Below are 16,650 nucleotides of genomic sequence, written 5' to 3' on the forward strand. Positions count from 1 at the left end.
AAAAATCACATTTTTCTAAGTAGAATTTTCTTAGGCCTTTCAATTCCGTTTTACATTATCTTGATGTCATTCTCCAAACTTCTCAAAGTCATCAATGCCAACTTCAACTAAACTATGTTTCTATGGCTGTCTGGGTCAGGGCATTTAACCTATCAGTCATAATCCAAGTGAGAAATAGGAGTACTTTTGAGATAGTCTCTGTGTCAAGAAGGAATCCTAGGTTTTAAGAATGTAAAAGAAAGTCTAATTCTATTGGCAGTAAGGTAACAGTCAATCTCCTTTATTTCTATTTTACCAAATTACCTCTTTTTGTTTTTCTTCAAAGTAAGCCAAGACTTAAATAAAGTGGAAAAGTACAATTTGTAGTAAAGAAGGTGTAGCAATTAAAGAGAGCATAGGAACGAAAGGGGCAAGTTGTGAGTACCACAATGTCTTTAACAGAAAAAAACAATCCCAGAAATACATTGATGTATATTTTGATCTCCAGCTTATCACTGGGTATAAAAGGCTCTAATACCTTTCCTGGTTCCAAAGTTTGGTCACAGAAACAGGAAACCCATTACTCCATGATATATTTTCAATCGCCTCCACTTTCACTTCCCTTCCATACTCCAACATAACCAAATCCAAAATTGGCAATTAAGATTTTTATTAAAATGTGCCCACTGACCGAATTAGGCAATGCAACTAATTGTATAAAATAATTTACTGCATATTGTCCACATGGTTTTTACATGTGAGGGACTTTTCTTGGGAGGGGGCAGGGATTTCACTATTTATGTTGTGATACATATTTGTTTGCACTATGAAAAACAATATCTGGAGTATGAGAAAAGCATCTTCTAAAATCCACCTTATATTCTCCATGTAATTACAAGTTACTAATAACTGTCTAATCATCAAATACAAAGATCATACTCTTTCCTTCTGTGTCCCTGGATCCCAAATAAACTAAACCGCCTAAACATAGCTCATCCTAACAAAGTTTTTATATAGTCATTTATCAGATAATAATCTGGATTTAAGTAATGATTTTTAGATCTTAAATTCTTGTCTTTATATTGCTTTACTGTAAATTTGTTTCTTTTAAAAGTATCCATGCACTAGATTAAATTAAATTAAAATAAGATTTGCACAATTGTCTTCAAAATAAAATATAGACTTTTTCCCCCTGTAAAATGCTGACGTGATAGATTTTGAAAATTTTCTTCTACTTGGTTTTCTGAATCAGTTCAGAGTTGTTTTTACAAGTAGATTTTATGTAGCAGTCACCTAAAAAGGCTCAAAAAAGGTTCATAAAATTTTATGAAAAATTTCTAAGAAAAATGTCTTAATTGGATGACTTTCAAAAGTCATTCATCAGAAGTCATACGTGCTCGAAAAGTAAGAAAAATTGGACAGCATCCTTAGGTTTTATCATTGCAGCAAAGACAGTGTCAGTTAACTGGCATGATTCTCCCAGCAAGTAGAATGTTTTACATTTTAACATTAATTTCCTAAATAAAAGACTTCAGACGAGCTTATCAGTGCATACAAACTTACATATTTTAAAAATCCACTTCTCATCTTTCTCGACAGACCACTTTTGACTTCAGATGTACTCGTCGTACTCAAAAGTATTTTGTAAGTGCGCCCATCAAAAATAATCCCCAAAGAGGCTCACCAAATCTTCCATACACAATCTAGAGCAAGTCTCTGTCATAACAAATCCCCAAATAACAACTGTATCTAATCATACTGTGCATTAACTCTAATTTCAGAGATTACCGCTAAAAAAAAAAAAAAAAAAAAAAACCCAAAAACAAAACCCCCAAACCCCAAACCCACAATTTTGGCTTAACAACCCTGTAAGGGAGAAACTTTGCTAACCTTATACATCACAGTGTTTAAAAACAGTTAGAAGAACCATTTCCAAAGCTTTAGTCACCGAAATGCACCTAGGTCATTTTGTGTTGAGTAATAAGAATTCATTCTGAAAAGAATTAATCCTTGTTATTGTTTCCTCTTAATTCTTTCATCTCAGACCTACAATGGGAGATTTAAAAGGAAAGACCGGAGGGAGAAAGACGTTTAAATCCATCCGCAGGGATTTCTTTTGAGCCTAGAGTTTAATGTTTCGCTAGGGTTTCCCCTTAGAGAGTCCTACAGACGGCGGGTCCCAATCTGTTCCTAACTGGAAGACAGCTACCAAGGCGCCAGGAGGGACGGAGACGCCGGGCGCTCGAGAGGGGCCCGCACACCGACCCCCACAGGTCTGGCAGGGCAGTGCGCTCGCGGTGGGAACGCGCGACCCAGCCTTCACCTTGGGAGGTGCAGAGGCGCACACCAGGGTCCCCGGAGAAGTTGTCTCCAGCGGGAAGCCGGTCAAACCACGGGCGGGGTGGGGGCTTAGAACACACACACTTATTCTCCTGGTCCTCGGCGGGCACCGGGAAGCCCGCCGCGCGGGCTGAGCAGGGGCGGACACTGCCGCCCTGCCACTGACAGTTGACCCCGGCGGACACCCTGGAGGTCCCCGTCCGCCGAGGCCCGGCGGGGCGGCGCAGAGAGGCTGTACCTGGCAGGCACCCACGTACCTATCATGGTCACTGGGCAGGTGGAGACTGCTAGGCACGCAGGAGCCTCCGCGCACACCGGCACCCGCCTGTACCTCCCGCCAGTGTGGCTCCGGGGGTAAGTCTTCCGGCACTTGCCTCCCCTGTGCCCGGCCTTCGGAATGCGCACGCGCCGACGGCGCGCACCAGGGGCCTTCTGGGAGTCGTAGTTTTACCGCGTAGTTTCTCCTCACCCCGCCCCTCTCCCTCCGGCCGCCGGCCGCAGTCCGCCGCCGGCCTTCCGCCGCCATTCGGGATTCAGGCCCAGGAAACGTACGTCACGGGGGAACTGGGCCATTCGGCCTTAGTGTTGACGCGTCGCTTAGCAACCGGGAGGCTTACCTTTCGAAGCTTGTTGCAGCTTTTGCCGCGGTCCTTCGCTCTTCCCGCCCCTCCCCTCCCCTCAACTCCCTTCACCTAGGAGCTGCCAAACATCTGGATCAACCTGGGCGCTACGAGGGGTTGAATTTCTACCAGTATCGCGCCTTTTTACATTTTTTTTTTTCCCCGAACTCCTTCTCACATCCGTAAAACCCACTGCTTCTTTTACTACACGTTTTATGAGAACAAGACATTTTCTAGGAAGATGGTGGCAGAAAAAGAGACCCTGAGCTTAAACAAATGCCCAGACAAGATGCCGAAGAGGACCAAGCTGCTGGCACAACAGCCGCTCCCGGTGCACCAGCCTCACTCCCTGGTTTCTGAGGGCTTCACAGTCAAAGCCATGATGAAAAACTCAGTCGTAAGTGATCTTCTTGCATTGAATGCACTCGCTCCGAATCAGGGGACACCAGATTATAGATGCTGGCCGGCCCGGTGATGGATTCTGAGTCTCTGTCCTGGGTGGTCTTTGGCAAAAATGGCAATTACTCTGCAGATGGTGCCCACCAGAGTGTGCAGGTCCAGGCTAGGTCGTTAGAAAGGATCTCGGGCAAGTGAGGTACTATACTCATTGATAAGCACCTGCCTAATAACCCATGGTTTCTAGACCATCCAAAATTACTCCTAAACTATTTACACGGAAAAAAAAAAAAAAAAAGACCCTCTTTCCCTATTTGATTCCTAATCTAGCCCCACTCCTCAGCAAAGGACCTTATAAAAGGCGAGTTCTTAGAAATCATAAAGTCTTGCAAAATGTGACATGTGCTGACGTGCACCCAGAAACATAAACTCATTAAATCATCTACAATAAGAAATCTCATCAATTCAACCTAAGAAGTTTTAGAATATCCATACATTTACTTTAACAACCCTCTTTCTTACAAAATAATTTCAGCCTGTAAGAGCACTGATAGGCAATTTAATATGAAGTCTATTTCCAGATAGACCTTTTAAATGATAAATTTAAACAATCCAAGCTTCAGTTCAAGTATTTCTATTACTACAATTCATATTTAATTTCTATAATTGCTATAGTAAAAATATTCTCAATACTATTAGGGGAAAGACAGGGTTTAAAATGCACACAAGTGAATTAGCTACATGCATGAAAGGTTTTAAAAAAAACTTTCATAGTTGTTAAGCAGCTTTAAATTTGGTATGCTAAGCCAGGTTTTACTACTGACAGACTAAGCAAGCCCCTGTCTAGGAATGAGATATTAATAATAAATGCGGCTTTCAAATTTGTATAATTTACACTCTGGGAGCATCTGACTTATTGTATAGCAGCTCACTATGTTAAATGAATAGTGTTGTTTTCCACTATCACATTATCTCTTTTATATAAATGTTGGAAACCTAATACCTTATTCCTAAACTGCATCCTTAAAATACATGAACGAAACAGATTACCTCTAGATCCCTAGGTCAGATTGCCATATTAGTACACAAAATGATATTTAGCTTATTGGAATGTGTGTCACTTGATTTACAACAGGTAAAATTCATGAAAGTAGATGAAATCCCTGCTTGTTGTAACCTGCAATCTTTTTTACATGTTTTTCCCATGAATAGGTGGTCATGGGAGTCCAGATGATTCATTTATCAGCAATATAGAATACGATCACCATTCAAGCTAATTAATTGTTTTTTCTTCTACACAGTATTTGTAATTATAATCTTGGTCATTTTTTTCTTTTTTTAAAATTTTTTTTTTTTACATTTTTTAAAAAAATTTATTTTTGAGAGACAGAGAGAGACAGAGCATGAGCAAGGGAGGGCCAGAGAGAGAGAGAGAGAGAGAGAGAGAGACAGAATCAGAAGCAGGTTCCAGGCTCTGAGCTGTCAGCACAGAGCCCGATGTGGGGCTCGAACCCAAGAACCATGAGATCATGACCTAAGCCAAAGTCTGATACTCAACCGACTGAGCCACCCAGGCGCCTCGGTCATTTTTTTCAATGTTATATTTTTTCACAGACACATAAAAAATTGATCATTTTCTCTTTTGTTTGTAAATTTTTATTTATAATCATGTTTATTTTTTAACATAGCTTTATACCTAAAGTCATAGTTCCTGGAAAATTAAGTATTTCAGTATTGCCCAATATAGTAAATATGCTTATAAAACTAAAATAGCAAAAAAAAAATTGATTATGAAGAAGCCTTCTTTATAAACAACCTACATGAGTTAAATATCCTCTTATTTTGCATTTTTAGAGAAAATCTCTTAGTGTTATATCTGTATTTCCATTAAGAGCCTCAGAACAGGATGTGTCATTCTTTCTTTCACTTTATTTAGTGAGAAATCACAATTCATAAATGCAGATATTATCCACATATTCATTCATTCAACCAAAAACTCCATCTCTTTTCCTTTTTTTTTTTTTTTTTTGCTAAGCTAGGAACATTTGGGATCAGCAAAACAAAGTCCCTGTCCTTCGTCCTCCAAGGAAAACTACCACACAATAATAAAGTCTTGATAAAAGAAAGATACCATTTATACAAAATAACTTCAGGGGTATAGGAAGTGAAACTTTTCATTTTTATCTCCAATATTTACCTTTCACCATTTCTGTCTTCAGCAATGTGAACCTTTTGGCATTAAAAAGTCAGAATACCTCTCTCTCTTTCTTAAGGTTTATTTCTATTCAGAAAATAACATGCCAATCTCCAGCTTCTCTTGATTACAACTGCTGTCCAAGTGTAGACACCTATATCATTTTTCTGGCATTGAGACTTCCCTTCAATTGCCTCCTTCAGAAACTTCCTAATTAAATGAGTCACCATTCCAGTGCGCCTCCACAAAAGATGTATGCAACTGCGCCCCAAAGAGGTCTATGGAGATTCCCAGTGTTTCTTTGAGAATGTTCTAGTAACATAAATATATACACTTGATCATAAATTGATTTGATCAGATGGGCTGTGCAAACAGAAATCCCTATCTGAACAGTCATATTCTCTCTCTCTCTATATATATATATACATATATATGAATAAAAAAATTTATAAAGTAATAATAAGCATAAATGGCTAGGTTTTTAAGACCCAATGTCAAATAAGCTTCTTCCTTTACTTCCCTGAAATTATTATTGCATTCTGTTTGAAAACAAGCAATGACAAAATTCCTGAAGTCAGAGACTAATATCAAATTCATCTTGTTATGTGTGCCTGAAAAGAGTGGTAGGAGATACAGAATTTGAAGATTTCATGTTCCATTTTCCCTGTAAAGGCCTTGTTTCATGGTATGTTGGAATCTATAGCCAGAAAGCAGTAGTTCAGCGTTGTATTGGTTTAATCTCAAATGACAAGAGATGCCTTCTGTGCTAATACACTTTATCATAAATCAAGTTAGGCTATAGGCCCCAGTTATGATGATACAGATTGACTTCAGCTTAAGCTTTATACTGTAGCTTTCCTTTTCAACAGACATATGTTTTATGTTCAAAGCTTAGGGGAATGGGAGAAATAATTCTTTAATGTTACATATGTAGAGACTTTTATACTTACCAATCATATATTCATTCAACACATAGTGGTAATGGTCAACATTTATACATTATATATTAAGGTATTGACTTGGCTGCTTTAACAGAGACCCAATAACAATAGTTTAACTAAAATGGAAGTTGTTTCTATTGCATAGAAAGGTCCAAGTTTGTTGGGCACTGCTTGTATATTGCTTTGTATCCTGTCGGATGATGTCCTCGGTCAAGGTGGGGTCACCACCATCAGGGTCAAATCCCTACCCTCAAAAAGAAAGAAAGAAGCAGCAGCAAGCTCCCTTTTGGAGGCCTGGCCCAGGCACCACACCGCACTTTCATTCGCATCCCACTGGCCAGAATTTGGTCATAGGCCTATACTTTCCCTTTCTACAAAAACCTATGAAAAACAGACCCTTGCAGGAACTCCCAGGCCCCCACACGTTCCATCAGGAAAAGGGCTAAGAAAGCTATATACCTACAAAAGGGCATAATGTCCAGCACCTACCTCAGGCATGGTGAGGGGGGTGGGGGAGCACCTGTAAGAAGAGGCAGGAAGAAATGGAGAGCAAGCAGCTTCATCAGAAATGTGTGTCCCAGGGGCGCCTGGGTGGCGCAGTCGGTTAAGCGTCCGACTTCAGCCAGGCCACGATCTTGCGGTCCGTGAGTTCGAGCCCCGCGTCGGGCTCTGGGCTGATGGCTCGGAGCCTGGAGCCTGTTTCCGATTCTGTGTCTCCCTCTCTCTCCGCCCCTCCCCCGTTCATGCTATGTCTCTCTCTGTCCCAAAAATAAATAAAAAACGTTGAAAAAAAAAAATTTAAAAAAAAAAAAGAAATGTGTGTCCCAGAAGTTACACTTGTCACTTCTGCTCAAATCGGTTGCGAAAACTTACTTTTGTGACCATATCCAGTTGTAAGAGAGGCTGGGAACTGTAGTCTCCGACTGGTAGCTCTATGTCTAGCTGAAACTTGAGGCATTTTATTACTGTAATAAGGGGAAAAAGGAATAGTAGCAGTGAGCGTGGTAATTAGAAGTGTGCACTGCCTTAGGGTGCCGGGGTGGCTCAGTCGGTTCAGCGTCTGCCTCTTGATCTTGGCTCAGGTCATGATCTCATGGTTCGTGGGTTCGAGTCCTGTGTCAGGCTCTCTGTCCCTCTCTTGGGATTCTCGCTCTCCCTCTCTCTCTCCCCCTCCGTCACCCGCTCTCTCTCTCTCTCGCTCTCTCTCTCTCTCTGTCTCTCAAAATAAACTTAAAAAAAAAGTATACACCACCAGTGGTAAATATGCTCTATTGCTAGTGAAGAAAAGGAAATAAACAAGCAAAGTAATTGCAGGACATGTAAATACATGTCCGTCCGTGGTAAGGCTTAGAAATATTTGCTCAGCACGGTGGAAGTACTAACGATGAGGGGACCTCATCACCCTTTGTCTGGGCTTTTACAATATTCATCCAAACTGGTCTCTAGATTCCATCCACCATTTGGTTGTTTGCCTCAAGCGTCCATCAGTATTACGACATTCATCTTCCCAGTAAAGTTCCCCTCTTATCGCTGCTCAGAGAAAACCATGGCACCTCCACCAGACCAGCAAGGTCTTCCGTGATGTAACCTATTCTAAGGTTTACTTTCATCTCCCTCTATTCTCATTTCCTTCCACCAAATTGAACTCTAACCTTTCATTGTTGCGATTTCACTTATCTTGTACCCTCTGCTCAAATGCCCTCCTTCCTACATATCTACACACACACACACACACACACACACACACACACACACACACGTTCCTTCACACATTATGTAACGAATATCTATTGATCACCGTGCCAAATGCTGTTTAGGTGCTGGCAGTTGAGCAGTCTAGAAAAGGCAGAACCCATGCTGTCAAGGAACTTTTATTTTTGTGGCCAGCTAAAATGCCAACTGCTTCAAGAAGACTTCCTAATTCTCTTTGTCAACCAAGATGGAAAATTATCCTTTGCTCATTGTTTTCTACTGTGTATGATGGTTATTTTTGGCTCATGTTTTGTCTTCTGTAAATTTCCTTTGAGGGCAGAACCCATGGTAACTAATTTTTTTTCATGCTAACCAGTAGCTAATAGTGTACTCACTAAGTATCTGATGAATGAAGGTAAGCAGGTCTGCCCTTCTTGTCTCATCTTCTGCCTCTTTCTTATTGCCCTAACTATTATATGTCTTTTTGTTTTTAACCACCCTCCCCTGATTTAGGAACTCAGATGATCTCTTTAAAATTCAGCCAGATCATGGCATTTCTTATCTCAAACACTTCAACATCTCCTCATTCCTAGTGAAAGTTGAAGTTCTTCCTCTTTTGTAAGATCCTAAGTAATCTGGCACTGTTGCACTTTTTAAAAATTCTTTTAATGTTTATTCATTTTTGAGACACACACACATATATGTATATATGTATATGTGTATGTATACACATACACATACACATATACATATATATATTTGGGGAGCCTGGGTGGCTCAGTCGATCTGACCTTAGCTCAGGTTATGATCTTGCAGTTTGTGGGTTTGAGTTCTGCATCATGCTCTGTTCTGAGAGCTCAGAGCTCTGTCAATGGACACAAATTGTGTCCATATTTTGGCTATTGTAAATAACGCTGCAATGAACATATGGGTATCTATACCTCTTCAAATTATTTTTTTAAATTTTCTTTGGATAAATACCTAGAAGTGGAATTGCTGGATCATATGGTAGTTCTAATTTCAATTTTTTGAGAAATCTCCATATTGTTTTCCATAGTGGCTGCACCAACTTACATTCCTAGCAACACTTATGAGGGTTTCCTTTTCTCCAGATCTTCCCTACACTTCTTATATTTTGTCTTTTCAAGAAGAGCTGATCTCACAGGTGTTATGAAGTGATATCTCATTCTGGTTTTGACTTGCATTACCCTGATGATTACATATTGAGCATAGAACATTGAACAGCTTTTAGTGCTCCTGCTGGCCATCTGTACGTCTTCTTTGGAAATATGTCCATTCTAGTCCTCTGCCCATTTTCTAGTTGGGTTTTCTAATTGTTTTTGATATGAAGTTGCTCACGTTCTTTATATATATTGACTATTAGCCCTCCTTATTTCATATATTGTTTGCAAATATCTTCTATTCATAGGTTGCCTTTTCATTTTATTGATGGTTTCCTTTGCTGTCCAAACGCTCCTTAGTTTAATGCAATTCCATTTGTTTATTTTAACATTTGTTGCCTATACCTAAGAAGACTGGTCCAACAAATATAGGTAAAACCTATGTCAAAGAGCTTACTGCGTGTGTTTTCTTTTAGTGGTTTTATGGCTTCAGGTCTCGCATTCAAGTCCTTAATCCATTTTGAATTTATTTTTGTATATGGTATAAGACAGTGGTCCAGTTTCATTCTTTTGCATGTACCTATCCAGTTTTCCCAGACCATTTATTAAAAAGACTACATCTTCTCCATTGTATCTCTTTGCCTTCTTTTTCATAGATTATTTGGCCATATGTGTGTCCATTTATTTCTGGGCTTTCCATTCTGTTCCATTGATTTATATGTGTGTGTGTGTGTGTGTGTGTGCGTGTGTGTGCATGTGTGTGTGTGTGTGTGTGCGTTTGAGCCACTAGCATACTGTTTTGATTACTGTAGCTTTGTGGTATTATTTTAAATCAGGGAGCATGATACCCCTTGCTTTGTTCTTTCTCACAATTACTTTGGCTATTTGTGACATTTTGTGGTTTCATACAAATTTTTTGGATTCTTTTTTCTACTTTTGTGAAAAATGTCCATTGGTGTTTTGATGAGGATTGCACTTATCCATAGATTGCTTTGGGTGCTGTGGGCATTTTAGCAGTATTGTTCCAATTTATGAATGTGGTGTATCTTTGCATTTATTTGTGTCATCTTCAACTTTTTTTTTCATCAGTGTCTTACAGTTTTCAAAGAATATGTCTTTCACATTTTTGGTTAAATTTATTCCTAGGTATTTTATTCTTTTTTTTTTTTTTTCAAATGAAGTGCATACATAAGGGTTTTTTTTTATTTTTTTCTAAGTTTATTCATTTTGAGAGAAAGAGTGAGCGTGGTGGGGGCGGGGGGCAGAGAGAGAGGGAATGAGAGAGAATCCCAAGCAGGCTCTGTGCCAACAGCATGGAGCCCAGCGTGGGGCTTGAATCCACAAACCGTTTGGGCTTGAACCCAAAACCAAGAGTTGACAGCCCAACCAAGTGATCTACCTAGATGCCCTTAGGTATTTTATTCTTTTTGATGGGACTGTTAATTTCTCTTTTTGATGGCTTATTCTTAGTGTATAAAAATATGACTGATTTCTATTAATTTTGTATCTTGCAACTTTATTGAATTCATTTATTAGTTCTAATAGTTTTTTGGTGGAATCTTTAGGATTTTCTATATATAGTATCATGTTATCTGTAATTTCATTTTCCTTATCAATTTGGATGTCTTTTATTTCTTTCTTTTGCCTAATTCCTCTGGCTAGGACTTCCAATATTAAAAATGGTGAAAAAAAAAGTCGACATCTTTGTCTTGTTTGTGATGTTATAGGAAAAGCTTTCAGCCTTCCACCATTGAATATGATGTTAGCTGTAGGTTTGTCATATATATGCCTTCTAATTATGTTGGGGTACATTCCTTCTTTTCTTATTTTGTTGAGATTTTTTTTTATCATATGTTGATGTTGAATTTTGTCAAATTCTTTTTCTGAATCTATTGAGATGATGACATGATTTTTGTTCTTAGTTTTGTTAATGTGGTTTCTCAGGGTGATTAATTTGTGGATGTTAAATCATCCATGCACTGCTGGAATAAATCCCACTTGACTGTGGCATATGATCCTTTTAACACATTGTTGCATTCAGTTTGCTAATATTTTGTTGAGGATTTTTGCATCTATATTCACCAGGGATATATTAGCCTAAAATTGTCTTTCTTTTTGTGGTGTCTTTCTCTGGTTTTGGTGTCAGAGCTATGCTGGTTTTGTAAAAATGACTTTGGAAGTATTCCTTTCTCCTTAATTTTTTTTTTAAGTTTTATTTATCTTTTTGAGAGAGAGAGAACATGTGAATGAGCAGGAGAGGGGCAGAGACAGGAGGAGAGAGACAATCCCAAGCAGCCCCACAGTGTCAGTATAGAGCCCGATGAGCGGCTCGAAGTCACAAACTATGAGATCGTGACCCGAGCTGAAATCAGAAGTCAGGCACTTGAAGCTGTCTGGTCCTGGACATACATACATCATACATACATACATACATACATACATACATTTATTTATTTATTTATTTATTTATTTATGAGAGTTTTTGAATTAGTCAATTGTATTAGTTGCAGTCTATCAATATTTTCTAAAATATTTTTCAATGTTTATTTAATTTTGAGAGAGACAGAGACAGAGACAGAGACAGAGAGCAAATTGGGGAGGGGCAAAGAAAGAAGGAGACACAGAATCTGAAGCAGCTCCAGGCTCTGAGCTGTCAGCACAGAACTCTCTGTGGGGCTAGAAACTATGAACCGTGAGATCATGAGCTGAGCCGAAGTCAGATGCTTATCCTACTGAGCCACTCAGGTGCCCCAGTCTATTAATATTTTCTATTTCTTTGTGATTCAGTCTTGGAAGATAGTGTGTTTCTAGAAATTTATCTACTTCTTCTAGATTTTCCAGTTTGTTGATATAATTCCAATTTGTTTTGATCCCTTTGTGTTTCATGGTGTCGATGGTAACTTCTCTTTCATTTGTGATTTTATTTGGGTCCTCTTTTTTTATTGATGAGTCTGGCTAGAGGTTTATTAATTTTGTTTATCTTTTCAAAGAACCAGCTGTTAGTTTCATTGATCTTTTTTCTATTGTCCTTTCAGTGTCTACTTCATTCATTTCCACTCTGATCTTTATTATTTCCTTTCTTCTACTAACTTCTGGCTTTGTCCTTTTTCTGTTTCCTTCAGGTGTAAAAGTTAGGTTGTTATTTGTTATTTTTCTTGTTTTCTTGAACTAGTTCTGTGTTGCTATGAACTTCCCTCTTAGAACTGTTTTCACTGCATCTCCTAGATGTTAGAAAATTGTGTTTCCATTTCCATTTGTCTCAGGGTATTTTGTGATGTTATCTTTGATTTCTTCATTAACCTATTGGTTGCATAACAACATAGTGGTTAGCCTCATGTGTTGGTGAGTGAGTGTGTGTGTGCGTTTTCCAGTTTTCTTCTTGTAATTGATTTCTAGTTTCATACCATCGTGTTCAGAAAAGATGCTTGATATAATTTCAGTCTTCTTAAATTTAGTGAGACCTGCATTGTGGCCTAACATGCAATCGGTTCTGGAGACTGTTCCATGAACACTTGAAAAGAATGTGTGAGGGGTACCTGGGTGGCTCAGTCAGTTGAGTGTCCGACTTTGGCTCAGGTCATGATCTCGCAGTCTGTGAGTTCGAGCCCCGCATCGGGCCCTGTGCTGACAGCTCGGAGCCTAGAACCTGCTTCTGATTCTGTCTCCCTCTCTCTCTGCCCCTCCCCTGCTCATGCTCTGTTTCTCTCACTCTCAAAAATGAATAAATGTTAAAAAAAAAAAAAAGAATATGTGAAACCTCTGAAACCCAATCATGATACATATTAGAAATGGATGGAAACATCTAATGTCATAGTTCTCAGGTTGCAAATTCAAATCACCGGGGGAACTTAAAAAAAAATACTGATTCCTCAGCCTCACCCTCCAAGATTCTGATTTAATTTTTCTTATTCTTCTGGGGTTGATTTAATTAGTCTTTAATAATGGTTCAGAACATTTGGGAGGATACTATTAAGGAAAGATCTCAAAAAACTATTTTCCATATAACTTTTTTTGAAGACATTAACTAAGCAATATTCTATTTCCCACTGATTGCATTATTCTTGTTGGTTGGTTGGTTTGCAATTATACATAATACCCAGATATTTTAGAGAAATTTTTAGCCAGTGTAACACAATTTTAAGTATTTTAATTTGGCAATATGTTTAGAAACTGTTGATACTGATCTCTCCCATTAATTCATATCCAGAATGTTGATTTTAATTTTTATCTTTATACCAGTTTAATCTTCCAGTGGACATTTTAATACTATGCAAACTGAGTATAGAAAATAATCAAATAGGTATGTTGGGGCACCTGGGTGGCTCAGTCGGTTAAGCATCTGATTCTTTGTTTCAGCTCAGGTCATGGCCTCATGGTTAGTGGGGTCAAGCCCAATATCTGGCTCTGTGTTGACAGCCCAGAGCCTGCTTGGATTCTCTGTCTCCCTCTCTTTCTGCCCCTCCTCTGCTTGCTCTCCTTCAAAAATAAATGTTCTAAAAGTAAATAAAATAGGCATATATTTATCTAGATTTAATAAATAATGGTGTTTTGTTATAACATCGTATTCTTTTAAATAAATTTCTGATCTTATAGAAAAATAAACAAATCCTTACTAGAAGAGCTACCTCCTCCTTCCTTTTCCATCTTTCTATTCTTCCGTTCCCAGAAGTAACTGGGATCCTATAGTTTATATATATCATTCCCAAATAATGTAGTGCATATACATGCATCCATACATTTTATGGCAATGTGTATGTGTATATATATAATGAAAATTTAGGTATTGTTCTTCAGGTTACCTTTATACCTGGGCTAGTCTGTTACAGGGCATGTTTCTCCACTGCCTTTTAGCTCATATTCAATTCACAAATAGGGGAATGATATCAGTGTAAGTAGGAGGTTCATATGTTTTTGCCCCATGTTGTTAAAATTTTATGCCACCAAGTAAGAGCAGCTGAGTGAAAAGTATACTAGCACAACCGAACACAGCATATCAACAGAGTAATTCAAAGTGATGCAGAAAGTATCATTCCTCCTGTTCCCCTTGCATACTTGCTCTTAAAAGTCTTGGAGTGTTACCCTACTTTGTAAATCCTTACAACATCTCCTGTCATCATTTTCTTTAAAAGAACAGCAGTATATTTACTGCAGTATTTCACTTCCAAAGGTTAAGAATTAACTGTGCTGATAACTTTTTATTAGAATGATTGTTAAGTGCTCTGGTTACAAAATTGCATAGGTTTTTATGGGCTTTTAAACATTATTTTTCCCATACACCTTGTTATTTTTAATGAGTGATTTTGCAGAACAGGTAGATTTTCAGGAATGCGTGTCCTGTGATAGCAGGAACACTTGGAGGAAATTTGCTTACCTGCTGTATCATATTCCCATTGCATGAATGAGCCAGTGTGTTTATTCATTCTCTTACTGAGGGACTGTTAGGTTTCTACATTTCAATACTGCCTCATTTTGTAGAGTTTATTATGCACCTGTGCCAAAGTTCACCTGAGGTGGATTGCTGAATAATGAGGTGTAGCTTCAACTTTAGTAGAGTTTGTCAAATTTCTTTCCAGAGTAATATGTGCATATTTATACTGTCAGCAGCAGCTAATGAGAACTCTTGTTTCCTAAATCCTAATCATCATCGGTGGTATCAGACAAAATTGTACTAATCCTCAGGGTATGAAATGATACCTTGTTTTAATTTTGCATTTCTCTTATAGTCATATGAGTTTTTTCCCATAGTTTTTTAATCAGATAAGTTTCTTCCTCTGTGCTATGCTTATTACTAGTATTTGCCCATTTTTTCTATTGGGTTGTCCTTTTCTTATTGTTGCATAGGTATTCTTTATAGTTGTATACTCTGGATATGCATATTTTCTGGATATGGACTCAAGATATTTTCTACTTTGTGACTTGTCTTCATAGTTTTTTTTTTCTTTGATGTATAGAAATTTTAAATTTAATTTTAAGCAATTATAGTTATCTTTTTTTATGTTATCTCTTTAGTTATCTCTTTTTGTGATTTGTGTATTCCTGATTAGTTTCAGAAATGTTTTTTTCATCCTGATATGTTAAGTTTTCTTGAACATGTTTTCTTCTTATGATGTTCCACAGATTATTAATTATTCAGTCACTAATTCATTTTTTAAGATGAGAGTTAAGGCTTTAATTTGGTCTGTTCCAAATGGAGAGCCATCCATTCAGTCCCGTTTATAAATAGTAACTGTGGACTCTCTATTCCTTCTTATTGGTCGATTTATCTATCTCTGAGCCAGTATCATACTGTCTTAATTGTTGTAGCTTTGAAAATCTTGATATTTGGTAAGGTGAGTTTCACCAATTTGTTATCATCCTCTTTGACATTCTTGGTCTCTTACCATCTATAGGGATTTTAGGATAAGTTGTCAAGTTTCATGAAAATCTTTTTGGGATTTTGACTAGAACTGTATTGAAAGTATAGGATAACTGGAGGATAATAGCAATATATCCTTAATTTACTAAGGGTTTTTCTTTTATATAATTGTTGAAATTTATCGAAGATAGTTTCTGTATCTTTGAAATGATCATAAGGGTTTTTGTAACTATTTTAATGTTAATTTAATGTTAATTTATGCATAGATGATATTGTAATATTACATCATCCTTACATTCTTGCATGTGATTTAATCATGATGTGTTTAGCTTTTAAAAATGAATATTAGTCATTGGTATCTCTTTTGCTTATCAGGGAGCAAGGTTTTTCCCAGTGACCCACCACAATCCTGTATCTTATCACCCCAAACTAGGCATTAATGTTAAGGTGGCATCTTAGGTCTGGCTGCTGTGATAAAATACCACAGACTGGGTGGCTTAAACAACACAATTTATTTCTCCTAGTTCTGGAGGCTTGGAAGTCCAAGATCAAGGTGCTGGCCAATTCAGTTCCCGGGGAGGGCGTCCTTCCTGGTTGCAGATAGTGTGACTCATGGCTGTGTCCTTATGTCCTTTCCTTACTCAGTGCAAGCACATAGAGACTCTTACTTTTCATTGAAAACTGCTAATTCCATGGTGCCTGGGTGGCTCAGTTGGTTGAGTGTCCAACTTCAGCTCAGGTCATGATCTCTCAGTTCATGAGTTTGAGCCCCCCACGGGGCTCTGTGCTGACAGCTCAGGGCCTGGAGCCTGCATCAGATTCTGTGTCTCCCTCTCTCTCTGCCCCTACCCCCACTTGTGCGCTCTTTGTCTCTCTCTCTCAAAAATAAACATTAAAAAAAATTTTTAGGGGTGCCCGGTGGCTCAGTCTGTTAAGTGTCTGACTTCAGCTCAGGCCATGATCTTACTACTTGTGTGGGTTTGAGCCCGGTGTCGGGCTCTGTGCTGACAGC

The 16,650-nt window shown here is 38.3% G+C and overlaps 2 protein-coding genes across 4 annotated transcripts in view; one reads left to right on the forward strand and one right to left on the reverse strand.

The window, feature by feature from the left end:
* Positions 1-2,718, reverse strand: part of PRKN (parkin RBR E3 ubiquitin protein ligase) — a 1,338,651-nt gene extending 1,335,933 nt beyond the window's left edge. For both annotated transcript variants that reach the window (XM_078447547.2, XM_078447546.2), the window contains exon 1: positions 2,577-2,718. In XM_078447547.2, the coding sequence (XP_078303673.2) occupies positions 2,577-2,583 (7 nt within the window). In that variant the 5' untranslated portion in view covers positions 2,584-2,718. The remainder of the gene's footprint in view (positions 1-2,576) is intronic.
* Positions 1-16,650, forward strand: part of PACRG (parkin coregulated) — a 512,384-nt gene that overhangs the window by 2,948 nt on the left and 492,786 nt on the right. The window contains exon 1 of one of the 2 annotated variants that reach the window (XM_060614497.3): positions 2,880-3,336. The exons of the other annotated variant lie outside the window; for it this stretch is intronic. Within the exon in view, the coding sequence (XP_060470480.1) occupies positions 3,181-3,336 (156 nt within the window). The 5' untranslated portion in view covers positions 2,880-3,180. Of the gene's footprint in view, positions 1-2,879; positions 3,337-16,650 lie in introns of those variants that run through there. 2 annotated transcript variants of the gene reach the window in all.

This window comes from Panthera onca, chromosome B2, assembly GCF_046562875.1.
Source record: "Panthera onca isolate mPanOnc1 chromosome B2, mPanOnc1 haplotype 2, whole genome shotgun sequence".
NCBI lineage: Eukaryota > Metazoa > Chordata > Mammalia > Carnivora > Felidae > Panthera > Panthera onca.